Here is a 15,490-nt window from a genome sequence, read left to right on the forward strand (position 1 = left end):
GAGCAATAGAAGCAACGCAATCACGTCTCATATGCGGATTGTATGTCACGGGTGACCTGTACAGCATTGCAGCAGCAAATATTTCCACACAACACGCAACTTGTAAGTGAGAATTCGGCATCCAAATTTAGTAGTCTTGGAAAACGGGCAAAGTGGAGGAAACCACGCCAAGCTTTACACAGCGCGGAAACCTACTTTGACTCCTAACTCATCATGGAGTGCTCTGATGAGATGAGTTTAAGGTACCCTGGCGGAAACAGCAGTCGGCGCCTACGTTCGCTCATCTCTAGGTCAGTTGTTCGGTTCAGTTTAGCCTATGTTTAGGTCCTTGGTGACCGGAAGACGAGGGTCGAGTGAAGTGGATTTTTGCTGGGCCTGTTCGCGAGAAATGACCTTGAAATTCACAACACTTATCACTGAGGAGGGCAGTTCATAGCACGTTTATAAGTTATGCTAGCCAGTCGCTATTGCGAGAACTGCAATCCTACGTTGACTCGTTGACATGCCATCAACGCCAATGACAATGCCATGCCAATGTACCAGGCTGGCACTTGGCAGGTGCAGATTGCCAACTGTCGTTTAGAGCAGTTTAGTCCACATTGCATGCTATGCAACTAATCGGTCTGGGTCGCAGCTGCCAGGCAGAATGTGCTAGCCTTGAACTGAAACTTGATAGAGCTGGTTGGTGACAGGTCACAGGAAAGGCATCGTTTACTGCACTGCATTGGCTAGGTTCTATCTAAAAACTTGCTACTAGGTGTTGATACCAATTTTCCACGCACGCACGCACGCACGCCCACGCACGCACGCACGCACCCACACACGGCATATATACATATATACCCATATATATATATATATATATATATATATATATATATATATATATATATATATATATATATACATATACGTATATATATATATATAAATATATGCAAATATATATATATATACGTATATATATATAAATATATGCAAATATATATATATACATATATATATATATATATGTATATATATATATACGTAAATATATATATATAAATATATGCAAATATATATATATATATATATATATACACGTGAATCATATGAATTAGGAACCATAAGCCAGAGCCAGATTAAATCTACTATTTTGCAAGTTGCGTGAGTCATGAGTCAAATGATTCAATGCAAACAATCAGGCTGAACTGAACTGAATAAAACAATGAAAACGGCTTTAAGTTATGAGCTGAATAAGATCCAAAATACGTGAGTCGGTCCTCACCCGGCTCAAAAATTGAGTCGGGTACAAGTCTGGCTAGAAAGCAACGTGGTTGGATGCGCATCCTCCACTAAATTTGTTGTATTTCAAGACATTGGGTCGGTGTGTAGACATTCGACAGCTGTGACGTCCATTTCAGTAAGGAGACGGCTGACTGCGAACCAGCCGCATTGATAATCTAGGAATAAAACCAGTCTCATGATTGTGTACGTATTAGCATCACTTTGTGGACATTAGGACTGAGGGCATTAGCAATGTCATAAATGTTAATTGATAACAAACCTAACGGACCGCATATGAAGTATTCTTTCCAACAGATGCCGACCATGCCATCCATCAGTGTAAGGAAATGGCTGCACCTGAACGTTATTTTGTATGTAAGACAGCAGTGGAGAAAAACGTTTCTACGTCACCCGACTTTGGTACGCGTTACCACTTACCACACTACACCACCCAGGGACACATCATCATAAGTGGGCACTCCGCTAACACGATCGTCATTGCTATCCACAACGCAAACTGTGCACGCTAACGGAAATGTGATCTCTGTCGCGTGACACTGTGCTGATGCAGCACAACTCGGGCCAATAGGCTGGCGACCGCGTCCTCCCAACGCAGCTGTCACGTGCGTCGGAGCAGCGCGGCTGCAGCGTGCGTCGGCCGCTGGCGGCGGCGCCCGGCGGCGGTTATCGCGACCGCACCACCGGACGCGTCAGAGGTCCAGCTATCGGCGGCGGCCTGCTCCAGATAGCGCCGCTGCCAGTCGCACCATAAACCTGTCACAGCGGCCAACGGCAGAGGAGGACCCGTCCAGCTCGTCCCGTCCCGTCCGGGCCCAACCACAGGGATAGCCGACGGTCCTCCATTCCAAACAATGTCGCCGCTGCATATCTGCGGTCCGTACTGTCGCATGCAGAGCAGGCACTGCAGATATATGTCCCCAGCCAAACTGTCCCGCCTCTGCAGCCGGCCGTGCCCTACCAACGCCGACGCCCAATATCTCAGGCGCCCCTGACCAATGTACAACTGAAGCAGACACCTAACTGGTCGGCAGCGCAGCTCCAGCCTCAGCGCCAGCCGCCCCAGTTCCGTCCGCAGCAAGCGTCAGGTAGACGGACGAGCGCACACGCCTCCTGCACCGTCAGCGCGTCTCCATCCTCCCGACATTACCAACCTCCTCGTAGAAGCTCAGCTGCGGTACGGCCTCCTCCACACAGTTCTCGCAGAAGTCCTTGAACAGCAGGTAGCCTGGGGACAAAGGGCGCGCTTTTCTCACTCTGTGATGATGGCCACTCGAGTCCAAAGCTGTACAAATATTGGCACGAGTCCCAGGTTCTTTTCTCGCGCTCGTGCTGCTTTGTATGCCTTTTATTAGTACAAGCGCGTTGAAAGTGAATGGAGGCGGCGCACGCGATAAAAGAAAATTAAACCAATGGAGAAGTAAAGACGAAATAAATGGATAAATCAGGAGGCAAGGTGCAGCCGGTGACAAGAATGGAGCTTCAAGATCAGTGCTTACGAAAAACAGTAGCTAAACAGGCATTGCATAGCTCTGAACACCGCGTTGCCAAAAGGGAAAGGAGATATATGACCCAGCAAAAGTCAGATTTAGATGAATATGCCATTGAATGCAAGGGTCACGTTGCAGCAGATGGAGAACTAGGATAGCCCGGCTACACTTTCCAAATTACGGCAAAGAGCAAGGACCAAACATCCGTAAGCACGTACTTAAAAGATAAGCCTATGTGCATCGGGAGAGCGATGGCGTATGTAACGAGATTATTCGTGTCGGCCAAGCTAGCATCGGGCACACAAATAGCTCGGATCGAGATAAACAGTGGAAACACATGCTGAGAACCGAAATGTTGTTCATCTTAATGGCCTCGAAAGAACGCAAGGGCCAGGTGAGCAAACAACCACTCCGTTGTAGGTCATTGCCTCTATCGAGAACGGTTAAAGGAGGTTTCCCACATTTTTGCGGGGTTTTGAACTTAAACAGCCATCTTGAAGATCATTCGGTGCAGTTCGCAGCCCTGCCCTTCTTAACACCTAAGCCCCTCTAGTTTCTGAGCTACACGTCCGTTAAGATGCACAGATTATTTCGTTCACACCGTACAAGCTTAGCCAGACATCCGTGACACCATAATACTGTCATTCAAACCCTACAATTCCACTGGCCATGCGGTGTTCACGGTCGACAAACATAATTGTCGAGTCGTTGACACCCAGTGTTCGCGAGCACAACGTCCAGATATGGCGGTCACCAATTAGCTCTCAACCAATGTTGTGCAAGCTATGCGAAATCCTAACACAATACGTTTTGCGACACGGTACAAAAAGTTATACATTCTTCCTAGCTATAACAGGGAAAAGATTTGCAGCGAACAACTTAAGAATAACACTATAGGCGAGTTTGTGAAAACAAGTAGGCACTTCAACTCACTGATAAATATGCATTAACATCACAGGAAAGGGTCAAAACACGAGCATCTAAAGCTATTTGGTTCAGCACACACCCTGCATCACCGCGGGCCATCTCTTGGGAGGTTGAGGAACTACAAGTGAGTGATAACATACAAACGTTTCGTGGCATACATAATTAAACAATGACATATTGAGAAACATATTTACGAAATAGAGAAACTGTGGTGCCTAGAGCAGTCTTTTCCGGCTTATATAAGTGACCATATTCCATCACATCTGATGACTGCTTCAATAGCCTGCACGTGTGGAGCATTTGAGGCATGCTCCCTTTAAAGGGACTATGCTACCTTTTTGTACTTTTCACTTATTGCTACATCAGACGCGTCCGACTTGTTCAGAAATACCAGTTTTCTTGAAATCATTCGGAGTAGTTCAATACTGCAAGTTGAGGTAAGATCTCTGCCGGGGGAAACGTCATTGGGCTCCATGCTCATCACTATGAATTTTTATTTTTTGATTTGCCTTGCTTTTTCCAACGCGTGTGCTCTGTCGTGTTTGCAACATACTAATTTGTAAAAAGGCTTGTGTCATAAGAGCTACGAAAGCTTGCAACATTCTGTTTAGGGCACAGATATACCAACATGAGGCAGTGATTGCGCCATTTCAGCGAAACATTGCACTACGTCTTTGATTTCTCCTCCGCGACGCTTAGCAAGGTATCTTTTTTCAAAGCATACTTTGGCTCTGGGAAACAGAATATCGCGTAGTCTATAGTGACGCAGGTTCACATCTCAACCAATGCGCCCCTCGGTAAAGGGCCTTGGTCGTCTGCTTTGTCAAACGCAAACGTTAATTTGTACTGATGTCATTCATACCAGTATAAGTGCCATTTGTCTAAGGAATACTCCACATTCGCAAATATTGAGACGATCATCATATGTGATGAAAAAGAGCTGAGTGTTACTGATTTCTTTCAAGTGCATAAGGTTGCTCTATGCACCGCGATTTCACATTTGAAATATGTCTTCCTAAAACGTCATCAGCTGGTTACGTCACGGAACGTCTTTATAACGCGAGAGTCGCTGCCAGATTCGTCGTGTCAGAATTATCACTATAGCGGACGGGCCGACACAATCATAGTACTTAAACTTGCCGAGAGGTGGGGGTGCTTACTGGTGCGTGTTTGCTAAACCTGAATATCGTTATATGCACGTGTTTTGGCCGTCTCTTGGACCTTTTTCGTGGTGTTCTAGCATACTGGGTCCGCGAATTTATATGTTTCCTTGCATTCACGCACTCAGTTATCTCGCTATCCTTAAATTTTTCGATTTCTGGTCTCATTCCCGCCATAATTAGTACCACTGCTCAAAGCCATGTGTTATGTAGCACAGAACGTCATGCATGATCCAAGCTTGCACTTAACACGTGCCCGTGTGGCTGACTGAGACACCCTTCGCTCGGATGGGGGTCAATTTGACCATACTGAGATCTCACGAACTAAGAGAGCTAGATACACCAAATTCACGTGGTGTGTTAACCTGTACGTGAGCTCACTTAAGTCAAAGTTTGAATTTCCTAGGTCATAACCTCAACGTCAAACAAAGTCAACTTTCGGGTTGGTCGCCAAAAAGCCTCCTGAGCCCAGATACCTGATTTAATCAAAAGGTCTTATGCCCATTTAGGTCACTGACTTTCTTTGACGTTTCCAAGGTCATGGTGGTAAAAACCGCACAAGACTGCTTTAAGTTTTGCTTTCAATAAACGGCAAAGATCATGCTAGGCGAATCGTTTCTGAAACAAAATGTTGACCTGGGTCATTTCGGGTCAGTGACCTATTCTGACCTTTAACAACTTCATGGAATGTGTAAAATGCGATTCCTAGTGTCAATAAATTGGAAATGAGCACCAGAAACCGCCCCTTACAGCAAAACCTAGAGTAATAAAGCAGGTTGATTTAACCTTGGTCCGACCTCCATACCTGACCCTACGTCAAAATAATTCGTTCGATCAATTGTTGCATAGCCTATGAAGGTATCTCAGAGACGTATGGCCTCGTCTACCACTCCGCTGCTGCATCAGATTGAACGACTTCCTAAAAATTGACTTTGCTGAATCCGTGGCCTCACTTTGACCTGCCGTAAGTCAACGATCTTACAAGGTACAGCTAAGTTTTTGTACAAAATGATCCGCTATTCTATTGTCTACAGCTATGCAGAATTTGGCGCGGCTACGCCGTGCCGCTCGGAAACTATTCCCGAAAAACTTTCCGGAAGGTCACATTGACCCCCCCCCCCCCCCCCCCCCACCCGAGTGCGTGTCAACGCATTAAGTTGGCTGAAGGCCAACTGTTGTCCGTTCATCCCACGAATCGTGCTGTCTTATACCATACACGAATAATTCGATGAACATATTTGTCCTGACCTTGAACACTGCATAGGCCATCAACGTGGCGGTGTTCGCGTGACGTTTTTATAGCGTCGTGCGTGCCTGGGTGACCTTGAAATAGTTTGCACAAATTTAGGAGACTCAAGCTCAGAAACATGAGGGTGTAAATCTTACAGAAAGCATGGCTGTGAACAGCGCTGAACGATTTCAAAAAGAGGCATCTTTGTTCCAAACTAGGCTGAGACGTGGAACACTCACATCAAAAGTGGTACCTCTAGTCCGTGACAGTTGACGACGGCAGTCGAGACACCTGCAGATGTCGCGGGCTTGGCCTACACTCTGTGGCTACCAAAAAAGGGTAGTACTGTGACAAAACAACGACAGAGCAATTTGGAACCGCAAATGACTAAAACCTTTTGTTTTAATCTTGAGGGTGCTGCGGTGGTATTACCCGGTGCCATTAGACGTCCTGAGGCTTCACCAGATTATATTTTATTTTAGATATACCCCAAAGGTTGAACACTCCGTTTAAGCAGCGCTATAGTTATTCGATAAAAGCCTACAAATTTGGCAGATTTTTATAAGTTGAAACAGCGTCATACGGAGATGCAAAGCATGTACAATGTCACATCCAGCTGAGTTTGACTTGTACATCAATCTACAGGTACTGCAGCCACAAGGTACTTCAGCTACAAAGGGACCCCCATTTCTGACTTCTGATTTGTCACGCACCCGGGTGGCCGAAATTAAATACCCTTCGCTTGGGTGGGGGGATTAATCTGACCCCCTAAGATGTAAAAAACTAAGCAACCTAGAGACACCGAATTCACAGGGTGTGTTTGGCCTGTATGTAAACTCACTTGTCAACATTTGGGGTTCCTTGGTCATGACCTTCGGGTCCAAATAAGGTTAAACACGGTCCAACTCCATATCGGTGTCCTAAGCGTTTCCGAAACCAGGCACCTGTTCTAAGCAAAAGGTCACTGGTCCTCATTTAAGGTAAGTGATCTTGTTTGCCCTTCCGCAGGTCACAGTAACCGAGATTATACAAGTCTGCTTTGCGTTTTGCATTTGAATACGTGTCAAACATTACGCTAAGCAGTACGTCTCTAAAAATGAAAGGTTGATTTCGGTCGTTTTAGGTCAGCGACCTCTTCTGGCTCTTAAAAAGTCCATGAAATATGAATATGCGGTCCCTGTTATGGAATTAATTCGCGATGAGCACCACAAACTATCCCATACAAGCCCTACAGTAATAAAGCAGGTTTGTTTCGGCTTGGTCTGACCTTCATACCTACACCTAGGCCAATGGACTTTGATCATTCACTTGTCGTGTGTCTAAGAAACAATCTCAGAGATGTGTGGCTTCTTCTAACACTCCGTCATTGTGTCAGATTGAACGATTCCCTGGAAATCGTCTCCGCTGAATCCATGACCTGACTTTGACCTCCGTAGGGCAGCGACCTTACAAGGTGCGTCTTATTTTTTAAAACCAAACAATCCGGTTACCAGTTTTCTACAACTATGCAAAATTTGGCGTCGCTACGCCGCGCCGTTCGGAAATCATTCCGGAAAAACTTGGGGGGGGGGGGGGGCTCAAACTGACCCCACCCAAGCGCGCGTTAAACAGCATACGTAAGAACGGTTACAGGCAAAGTAGCGTATTTTAAGTTGAAATACAGAGTCCGTATTGTTGTACATAGCCAACGATTTCTGTTCCGATGTTCCTACATTGGCGATGGTCTTGGATCCAGCTCATTTACGTAATGGCGCAATGTAGAACTTAGCCACTAGCAAGACCAGACACAAGAAAACAAAACTCGTCGCACGTGTCTCAGCATTAAGAGAGATCGCCTCTTAAAACGCCAACATATGATCGGAAAAGGTCACAGCTTTCCAAAAATTCAGCAAGCCAATTAATTCTGGTGGTCCCATTCACTGTAAAGAATATCACCTGCTTGTCAAAGCGAGAGTAGGTGTGGCACCTAATGCCTTTTATGGGTCTGAAAACCATACGGTAGCGAGCAAATGGTCCTTCACAAAGACCACCATCACATTCCAGCGTGAAGTACAACGAATAGGTGTTGCAACACCTTCTCGTGATGAGGTGCTTGGCGATGCCTAGCGACTGCTCAGTGAATATGCTTGCGGGATGGGCTGATCAGATGCCGACTAGTCTCAGCTACGTCAGCGACTTGTCAATGGACATGCGGGGATAGGCAGGTCAAGACGCGGACTAGTCTCAGCGACCTGATCATGACTCTACCTGACACTGCACTCATCTTCGGCGCAGAAGGGAATCAGAGAAAGACCTCATGAATTCAGCATCCCGTCGGAGAGCAGACACGACCCTTATCCATTAATCCATACCTCAAGTCATCTCCAGCCACTACTCGTTGTATTCAGGCGACATGTAGGATGGTTCACACTTGTATCTATTTACTTACATATCTATTACTTACATATATATTACGTCCTTCAGCGTGTGTGTAAGCGTTGAGCACGTATGTGAGCCGGCAAATGTGTGTGGTCCCCGTTGTCTTTGAAGCAATGCTATGCATGTTTGGTTCCAATCTGATACCCCTCGCCGACGACGCCGTCCCGACCCTCCGACGGAAAAGCAGCCTAGTAACCAGCCGGGGGTACGGGCGGCGGACTGGCTTACCCAGATGGAGGGGCCGATCGGCCGTCTGTGCTCTCGTCTGAAAGGCGGCGGGAGTAAGGGTTTTTGTGTGTTATTATGCCGAATGGTGCCCGCCAAAGGGAGGTGGAAGATAAGACGTGTTCCGGTGTTGCGCTTCGTGGCTTGTGTGTTGGTCAATCAAATGTGTGAAAGTGAACTACCTTACATCCATACCTAGTTTCTGATTGAAGATTTTGTCGTAGTTGACCTGGCCCATCTTCTCCATGTATTTGTGCATGACACTCCGCACACTGCAAAAAGAGAAACAACGTCAGCGTTCAATATGACGTCGGAGACAGCCCGGCGGCATGTTTGCGGCAGAAGTGAGCTAAATCGTGTCGGAACGGTCACGAGTATCACTCCAGTCATTGGCTGGCTTTCCACAAACTGCTCAGGTCGTTGCACGTGACACTACATTGGCGTACCCTCCGCATGCCGCTTTACGTGTTCGCCAGGTACGGTTCGATTTAATGCTATTGAACAAGACAGGACATTCACGAGGGCAGCAGAGCGTCATGACACTTGTGCATTCAAGGCGTACCAAGATACTGCTATCGACTCTCCAAAAAAGACGGCATAAGTAACGCGTTCATCCCACTGGTTACCATTGTGTGACCAGCAATGTTCGCAAGGACGTACGACCTGCAGAGGCTTTCACGTCAGCATAGCGGCTAACCGCGACGACCCTGCTGCTGATCATATCGTAGCACAAGCCAACCGCCCGTTGAGCAGCGGTGACCGCCACACAGGCATCCGAGCCACAGCTCGCCGATAGCTCCCTTCTCTGACTACCAGATGCATCACATCCCGCATGTAGTAATGGTCGACCGGACCGTCCTCTCTCGCAGACGCTTGTTCACGCTGCGCACATCGCGCCGTGCGCGTATGCACAAGAAACTGGCCAGACGCCCGCGATCTCGCCATTCATGACATTATCTATATCATCCACCCACGTAAGCCGCTGTAGTGGTTAGTGTTCCCCGTCCAGGTGACGGACAACCGGTTGGTTCGATCGCCCGAGTGCCAACGTTGTATGCCGTGTGAGGGTTTGAACCTGGCTATCACAATGGCGTTTTGTCTTCCCCCGTGGAATAAATGTGAATAGCCGCGATGCTAATGTCGCGTATTTCTTAGTGGGAACACGACGCGCGTCGTCACGATCCTTTTGTTGAGCGCTAGCGACTGCACCGGCCATATTAGAGCTCAGGGCCATGGCGCAACCGGGGTTCGAACCCGGGCCTCAACGTGGAAGCTCGACGCTCCAACCATTCGGCCATTACACCTCCACGACACGTCTTGCGTGAGCAGTAATATAATTCGACTAATAACCATGGAAGTGCAGTCGTTCAAAGCCTTGCTGGGACAGAATTGGCGGTTCCGCATTTCGATCGAGAGCTTTACGTACTAGCCACTAGGACACTCACCTCCTCGGGTCAGGTATGATTCGGATGAAAAAATGCAGTGTTACGCTGTTTATATATCTAGTGCGGATATCTCACGGCAACGAGTGCCCACACAATGCAGCTGTTGAAGGTGACTTTGCCACCGTAGTCGCCGCTTTGTTTTGTTTTGGGGCGCGCTGATTTATGTTTTGGGGCGCGCTGACTACTGAGGTCATGCGGCGCCCACAACATAAAAATTGATTAAGAGTACACGGCGTGCCAGAGCCGAGGTGCTCACGACACGAAAGCCGCTGCACCCCTTCCCACCCATCTCCCCCCGCCAGGCAGCTGCCAATCATCTCGGAAAGCTAACATACCATCCACTGGTATAGAAATCCAATGAATAATGACGCAGCGGTTTGCCCCAAATGACGCGGCCACCCCTGGGCGAAATGTGGGCACGATGAAATGACATGGTGCACGGTGAGGACCCAGGGACGCTGCAAGCATATGGGTCTGTCCTCAACGCACAGCAAGCTACTCACAAGTAGCGTGTGTGAGGCCAATGCGCACCATACGTAGCAGCACTTTGTCACCTGATCTTGCGTCATTACTTGAGCCAGGCGACCTCCAGCGCTGTTCCGGTTTTATAGCTACTGGTTTGTTATGCGTTCAGAGCTGAGTTGTCGACCTACAATATACCAATTAGTCAAACCACGTTATAGCGCAAACATGTTTGCACTATAGGTATGCAAACATGTACGCAAACATTCTTGCCCTATAACGTCGTCCAGCGCAGCACATCCCGTGGTGCCCGCCCTTCCTGCCAGGGTGAGAGGAAGGCGACGCCATAAAGCCTCAGCAGCTGAGTGCGTCGTAAAACCCCAATGACGCACGCTAACCCAGAAACTCGTGGTACATTGCAGGTCAATACCGCAGCGTAAGAACTCTGAAGCCATAATGCCGATAAATCAAGAGTTGACGGCTTTTCTCATACCTATTGTTATTTCCAGCCATCCAGTCTCGGCAGAGCTGCCTCTTCCTTGGAAGGAAGGTCACAATGGCTGACCAGGCAGAGCTGCCTCTTCCTTAGAAGGAAGGTCATAACGATTGACCAGGCAGAGCTGCCTCTTCCTTAGAAGGAAGGGTACAATGGTTGACCAGGCAGAGCTGCCTCTTCCTTAGAAGGAAGGTCACAACGGTTGACCTGAAGTTTCTTGTTGGGACAGCGCGTGCGATAAGCCCTAGGAGCACGTTTATCAACGGAGCCATCTCGCTACCCAGAATCCAGACATGGTTAGGGATCCAGCATACAGCAATCTTCTTACCAGCCCAGCCGTGCTGAGTAAGCTGTTTTTAAATATCCTGTCCACGGCGACAGCTTGGATCAAGAGTTTTCGGGGCCTGGAGAATACTTAAAGAATCAGTAAAATACGGTGTACAGTTTCTTTACCCACCTCAGTTAAACAGAGGTCTCGAGACGTGTGTCGGTAACGCCAATGATCAAATATCGGTACAGCTAAAGAAAACGTATCCAACGTTACTAATCGTCCTGGACAAGTCCGTGCATGTTGATGTACTCCTCGTACAACACACGCTGCAGCGCTATCGATCGGAACAGATCTGGCGCGACATGGCTATCGCTGACCGATGCCGGCGAAGCGTCAATGCGGGCGAAATTGGGCGCCACGGGGGCCTGATGTATGGTGTATGTATAATGCGTATGACGCTGCACAAGGGAATGTCCTTGTCTACTAGAGCCCGCAGCCGAACGCAGAACGGAGGGGGGGGGGGGCATTGCTCCAGTCCACCACGGAGTCGAGCCGCAATGGGGCGAGGGAACATCACGTCGCACGCTGGGAGGGAGTGAAACTGTCGCAGTTTGAGAGCGCAACGCATTCCCAGCATTTTCCGCCCAAATGGAGTGACGAATCGTTGGCCTCTGCCATAAGGCCGAATGCAGGCGAAGTGCAAACTGCGGAAACAATGGCACAAATGGCTGTATCATGAATGGTATCTAGAATACGCTTAGTTGACTCACACACATCGTCGTAAACGAGACATGCGGTAAGTTGAGAACGAATAAGTGATCAATATGAACGCCTGAGCGTGCCGTTATCAGCTCCGTGCAGCACGTTCAATGTTCAGAGAATTAAACTTGCTTGCTTGCAACATACTTGCTTGCCTGAACAACACACTTGCAATGTTCAGAGAATTAAAACATCGCCAGCACGCATGAGGTCTTCCAATGTTTGTTACGTGTCATTCGGGTCATCAAACCGCGCCTCTCCAGATCGTGCAGCAGGCTTGGCAATTCAGCCGAGGGCGTCGACAGCACCGGCAGAAATACATGGCAACAATCCTTGTGGAAAAGCGGGAACCGTTCATCCGCCCCCCCCCCCCTCACCACTCTAGGCGCCGTATAGCCAGCTGCGGTTAGCTGTCCGCCGATGACGTGCTTATCATCTGGCCCAAAATGGCAGTCATCTACGAAAACGGGCCGCCCGGCAGACTGTGGTAGAACGTCACCGAGGTCGTTGATGGCATCAGCAGTGTTACACTCAGCCCACTTCCCTGTGGGACACCGGTAACCTGGAGGAACCTTTTCGACGGCTCGGTCCCGACACGGACAAGGAAAAGCGATCGGACACAAAGTTATTGAATAATGTGCCCACGTATACCGTGCCGAAGTTTTGAAAAGATTTAAGGACGCAATGCAGAATCGCATGCGCCCTGTTTACACGATCCCACTCCTAAACGCCTTTCTTTTCAAACTCGGCGCGGATCACGTTGTCCGGACCTGACATACGATGAACGATACTGAGGTTCCGTCCAAAATCACACTGGGCGTTCGAAAACAGTTGTGCAGGCCTCAAACTAGTGAATTAAATATCGTCTATCATCTTAAGGTGACCAAAGTACAGTCATAATATTGAAGTGGGTATAGTGTCAGCACCCAACGAATTTACACACTCAGTTGCCTATACAGATTTTCACAGGAAAATGCAATTTCGCTTAAAACGCCACGGGTTTCACCCCATCCTGGGCCACCACGGTATACCCGCACACGCGAGCGTATTGGCATATGAGCAACTATATTTTCGCCACATGACATGGATGTTCAGACCAATTTTTCCAGTGAACACACTTGACACGAAATATAATAGCATGCCCATGATCTTACATCTTATGATACGTATCAGACGTTACCAGCGAGGTGTTTTGGGAAATCCCTGCTGTCATTTAGAAAACATCTATCAATAATTGCCACAACTGAACAACCTTCTAATGTTGATATTCCCTCATTCAGCACGAAGTGATTATCTGGACCGCTTATTACCATTACCTGGACCGCTTAATATGAGGATATTGAATGGGTGAACCCCCCCCCCCCCACACCCACATGGGACTATTTGACGATCGAGAGAGAGCGAGAGAGCGAGAGCGAGAGCGAGAGCGAGAGCGAGAGCGAGAGCGAGAGCGAGAGCGAGAGCGAGAGCGAGAGCGAGAGCGAGAGCGAGAGCGAGAGCGAGAGCGAGAGCGAGAGCGAGAGCGAGAGCGAGAGCGAGAGCGAGAGCGAGAGCGAGAGCGAGAGCGGAGAGCGAGAGCGAGAGAGAGAAGAGAGAGAGAGAGAGAGAAGATAGAGAGAAGAGAGAGAGAGAGAGAGAGAGAGGAAGAGAGAGAGAGAGAGAGAGAGAGAGAGAGAGAGAGAGAGAGAGAGAGAGAGAGAGGAGGAGAGAGAGAGAGAGGAGAGAGAGAGAGAGAGAGAGAGAGAGAGAGAGAGAGAGAGAGAGAGAGAGAGAGAGAGAGAGAGAGAGAGAGAGAGAGAGAGAGAGAGAGAGAGAGAGAGAGAGAGAGAGAGAGAGAGAGAGAGAGAGAGAGAGAGAGAGAGAGAGAGAGAGAAAGCAGCTGGCGAAGCTAGGCGCACGTCGGCCACTGGCGCCCCGCAAACTGTCGACAGGGAGAGAGCAGCTAGCGGAGCCAGGCCCAGATCGGCCCCCGGCGTCTCGTAAGTCGACGGCCAAGCATCGCCCAGCAGCTACCAAGTGGGGGACACTTCTAAGACCTGGCGCCGGAGTGCCGACGCGTCACCCAGGTCATGAGTCCATGACGGGCAGCGCAGATGGCGCAAAGAGTGAACAGCAGGCGACAGGCTTGGGCGGCGGCACTACCAGATGCCGCAGCCGCCGCCCGCCAGCTTCCCGACCACTGGACAGACTCCCCAGGAACGGCAGCTGATCTCAGCTCCCTCCTCCGGACAGATACCGATTTTCTCCCCGGGAACGCAAGCTGATTTCAGTTCGGGCTGTGGAAGCCCGCGGAGACACTGGCGTGCGCTCCGTCGAGACATATGGGATGATTACTTTGGGAGTAACGTGAGCTGGTCAGACGGCGGGAAAACGACCCACGATAGCTTGTGGAAGAAGTAATCCAGTGCCCACGTTACATCCGGAGCGTTGAGCTTAAAAACCCCAGTGCTGTTATCCGATTACAAAACCACGAAGTTGCGATATCTGAAACATTGCAGTAGTATGAGCATCGTAAAAATTTTCGTTATCCGGAAGGATAACGAGGGAAACGTTATCGTCAACGTCATCGTTAACGTTAACGTTAACGCTATCCGCAGGGAAAGTAGTCACCCTGGCCACCGCGTCTTCCGCGCCACAAACAAACGCGCCAGTCTGAGGCCGGACAACACGCCGTCCGTTCAAGCTACAAAAACTAATCTGGAGACGGCTTGAGCAAAAAGTTGAGCCGTGGAGTGGAGAGCTGGGACCGGAGAGAACTGACGGCAACGACGGCGGCGACGGCGGCGGCAGCGGCGGCGGGCACACGGTCCGGCGTGGCGGCGGCGTACGGCCCGGCGTGGCGGGGGGCGCACGGTCCGGCGTGGCGGCGGGCGCACGGTCCAGTGTGGCGGCGGTGCATGGTCCGGCGTGGCGGCGGCGCACGGCCTAGCGTGGCGGCGGCGCACGGCCTGGCGTGGCGGCGGCGCACGGCCCTGCGTAACGGCGGGCGCACAGCCCAGCGGCGGTGGCGGGCGCACGGTCCGGCGTGGCGGCGGCGCACGGCCCGGCGTTGCGGCGGCGCACAGCCCGGCGGCGGCAGCGGCGGGCGCACGGTCCGGTGTGGCAGCGGGCGCACGGCCCGGCGGGCCCGGTGTGGCGGCAGTCGCATGATCCGGCGTGGCTGCGGCGGGCGCACGGCCCGGCGTGGTGGAAGGCGCCTGCCATCCATACTGCCTGGCCTCCTGGAGCTGGCGGCGGGGCGCTTCAGTGGGGCCGCCTCTCATTATGAGAGTAACCGGGGATCGATGGCGCTGGCGAGACAGCTGAGACGACGACGCTG

At 50.0% G+C, this 15,490-nt stretch overlaps 1 protein-coding gene across 1 annotated transcript in view; it reads right to left on the reverse strand.

The window, feature by feature from the left end:
* LOC119111891 (G protein-coupled receptor kinase 1-like) overlaps positions 1 to 15,490 on the reverse strand; it is an 87,511-nt gene that overhangs the window by 35,051 nt on the left and 36,970 nt on the right. Inside the window, 2 exon segments of the mRNA XM_037235749.1 lie at positions 2,442 to 2,515; positions 8,934 to 9,010. Coding sequence (XP_037091644.1) covers positions 2,442 to 2,515; positions 8,934 to 9,010 — 151 coding nt within the window.

This window comes from Pollicipes pollicipes, unplaced genomic scaffold (genome assembly GCF_011947565.3).
Source record: "Pollicipes pollicipes isolate AB1234 unplaced genomic scaffold, Ppol_2.1 Scaffold_7261;HRSCAF=8764_pilon_pilon_pilon, whole genome shotgun sequence".
Classification (NCBI taxonomy): domain Eukaryota; kingdom Metazoa; phylum Arthropoda; class Thecostraca; order Pollicipedomorpha; family Pollicipedidae; genus Pollicipes; species Pollicipes pollicipes.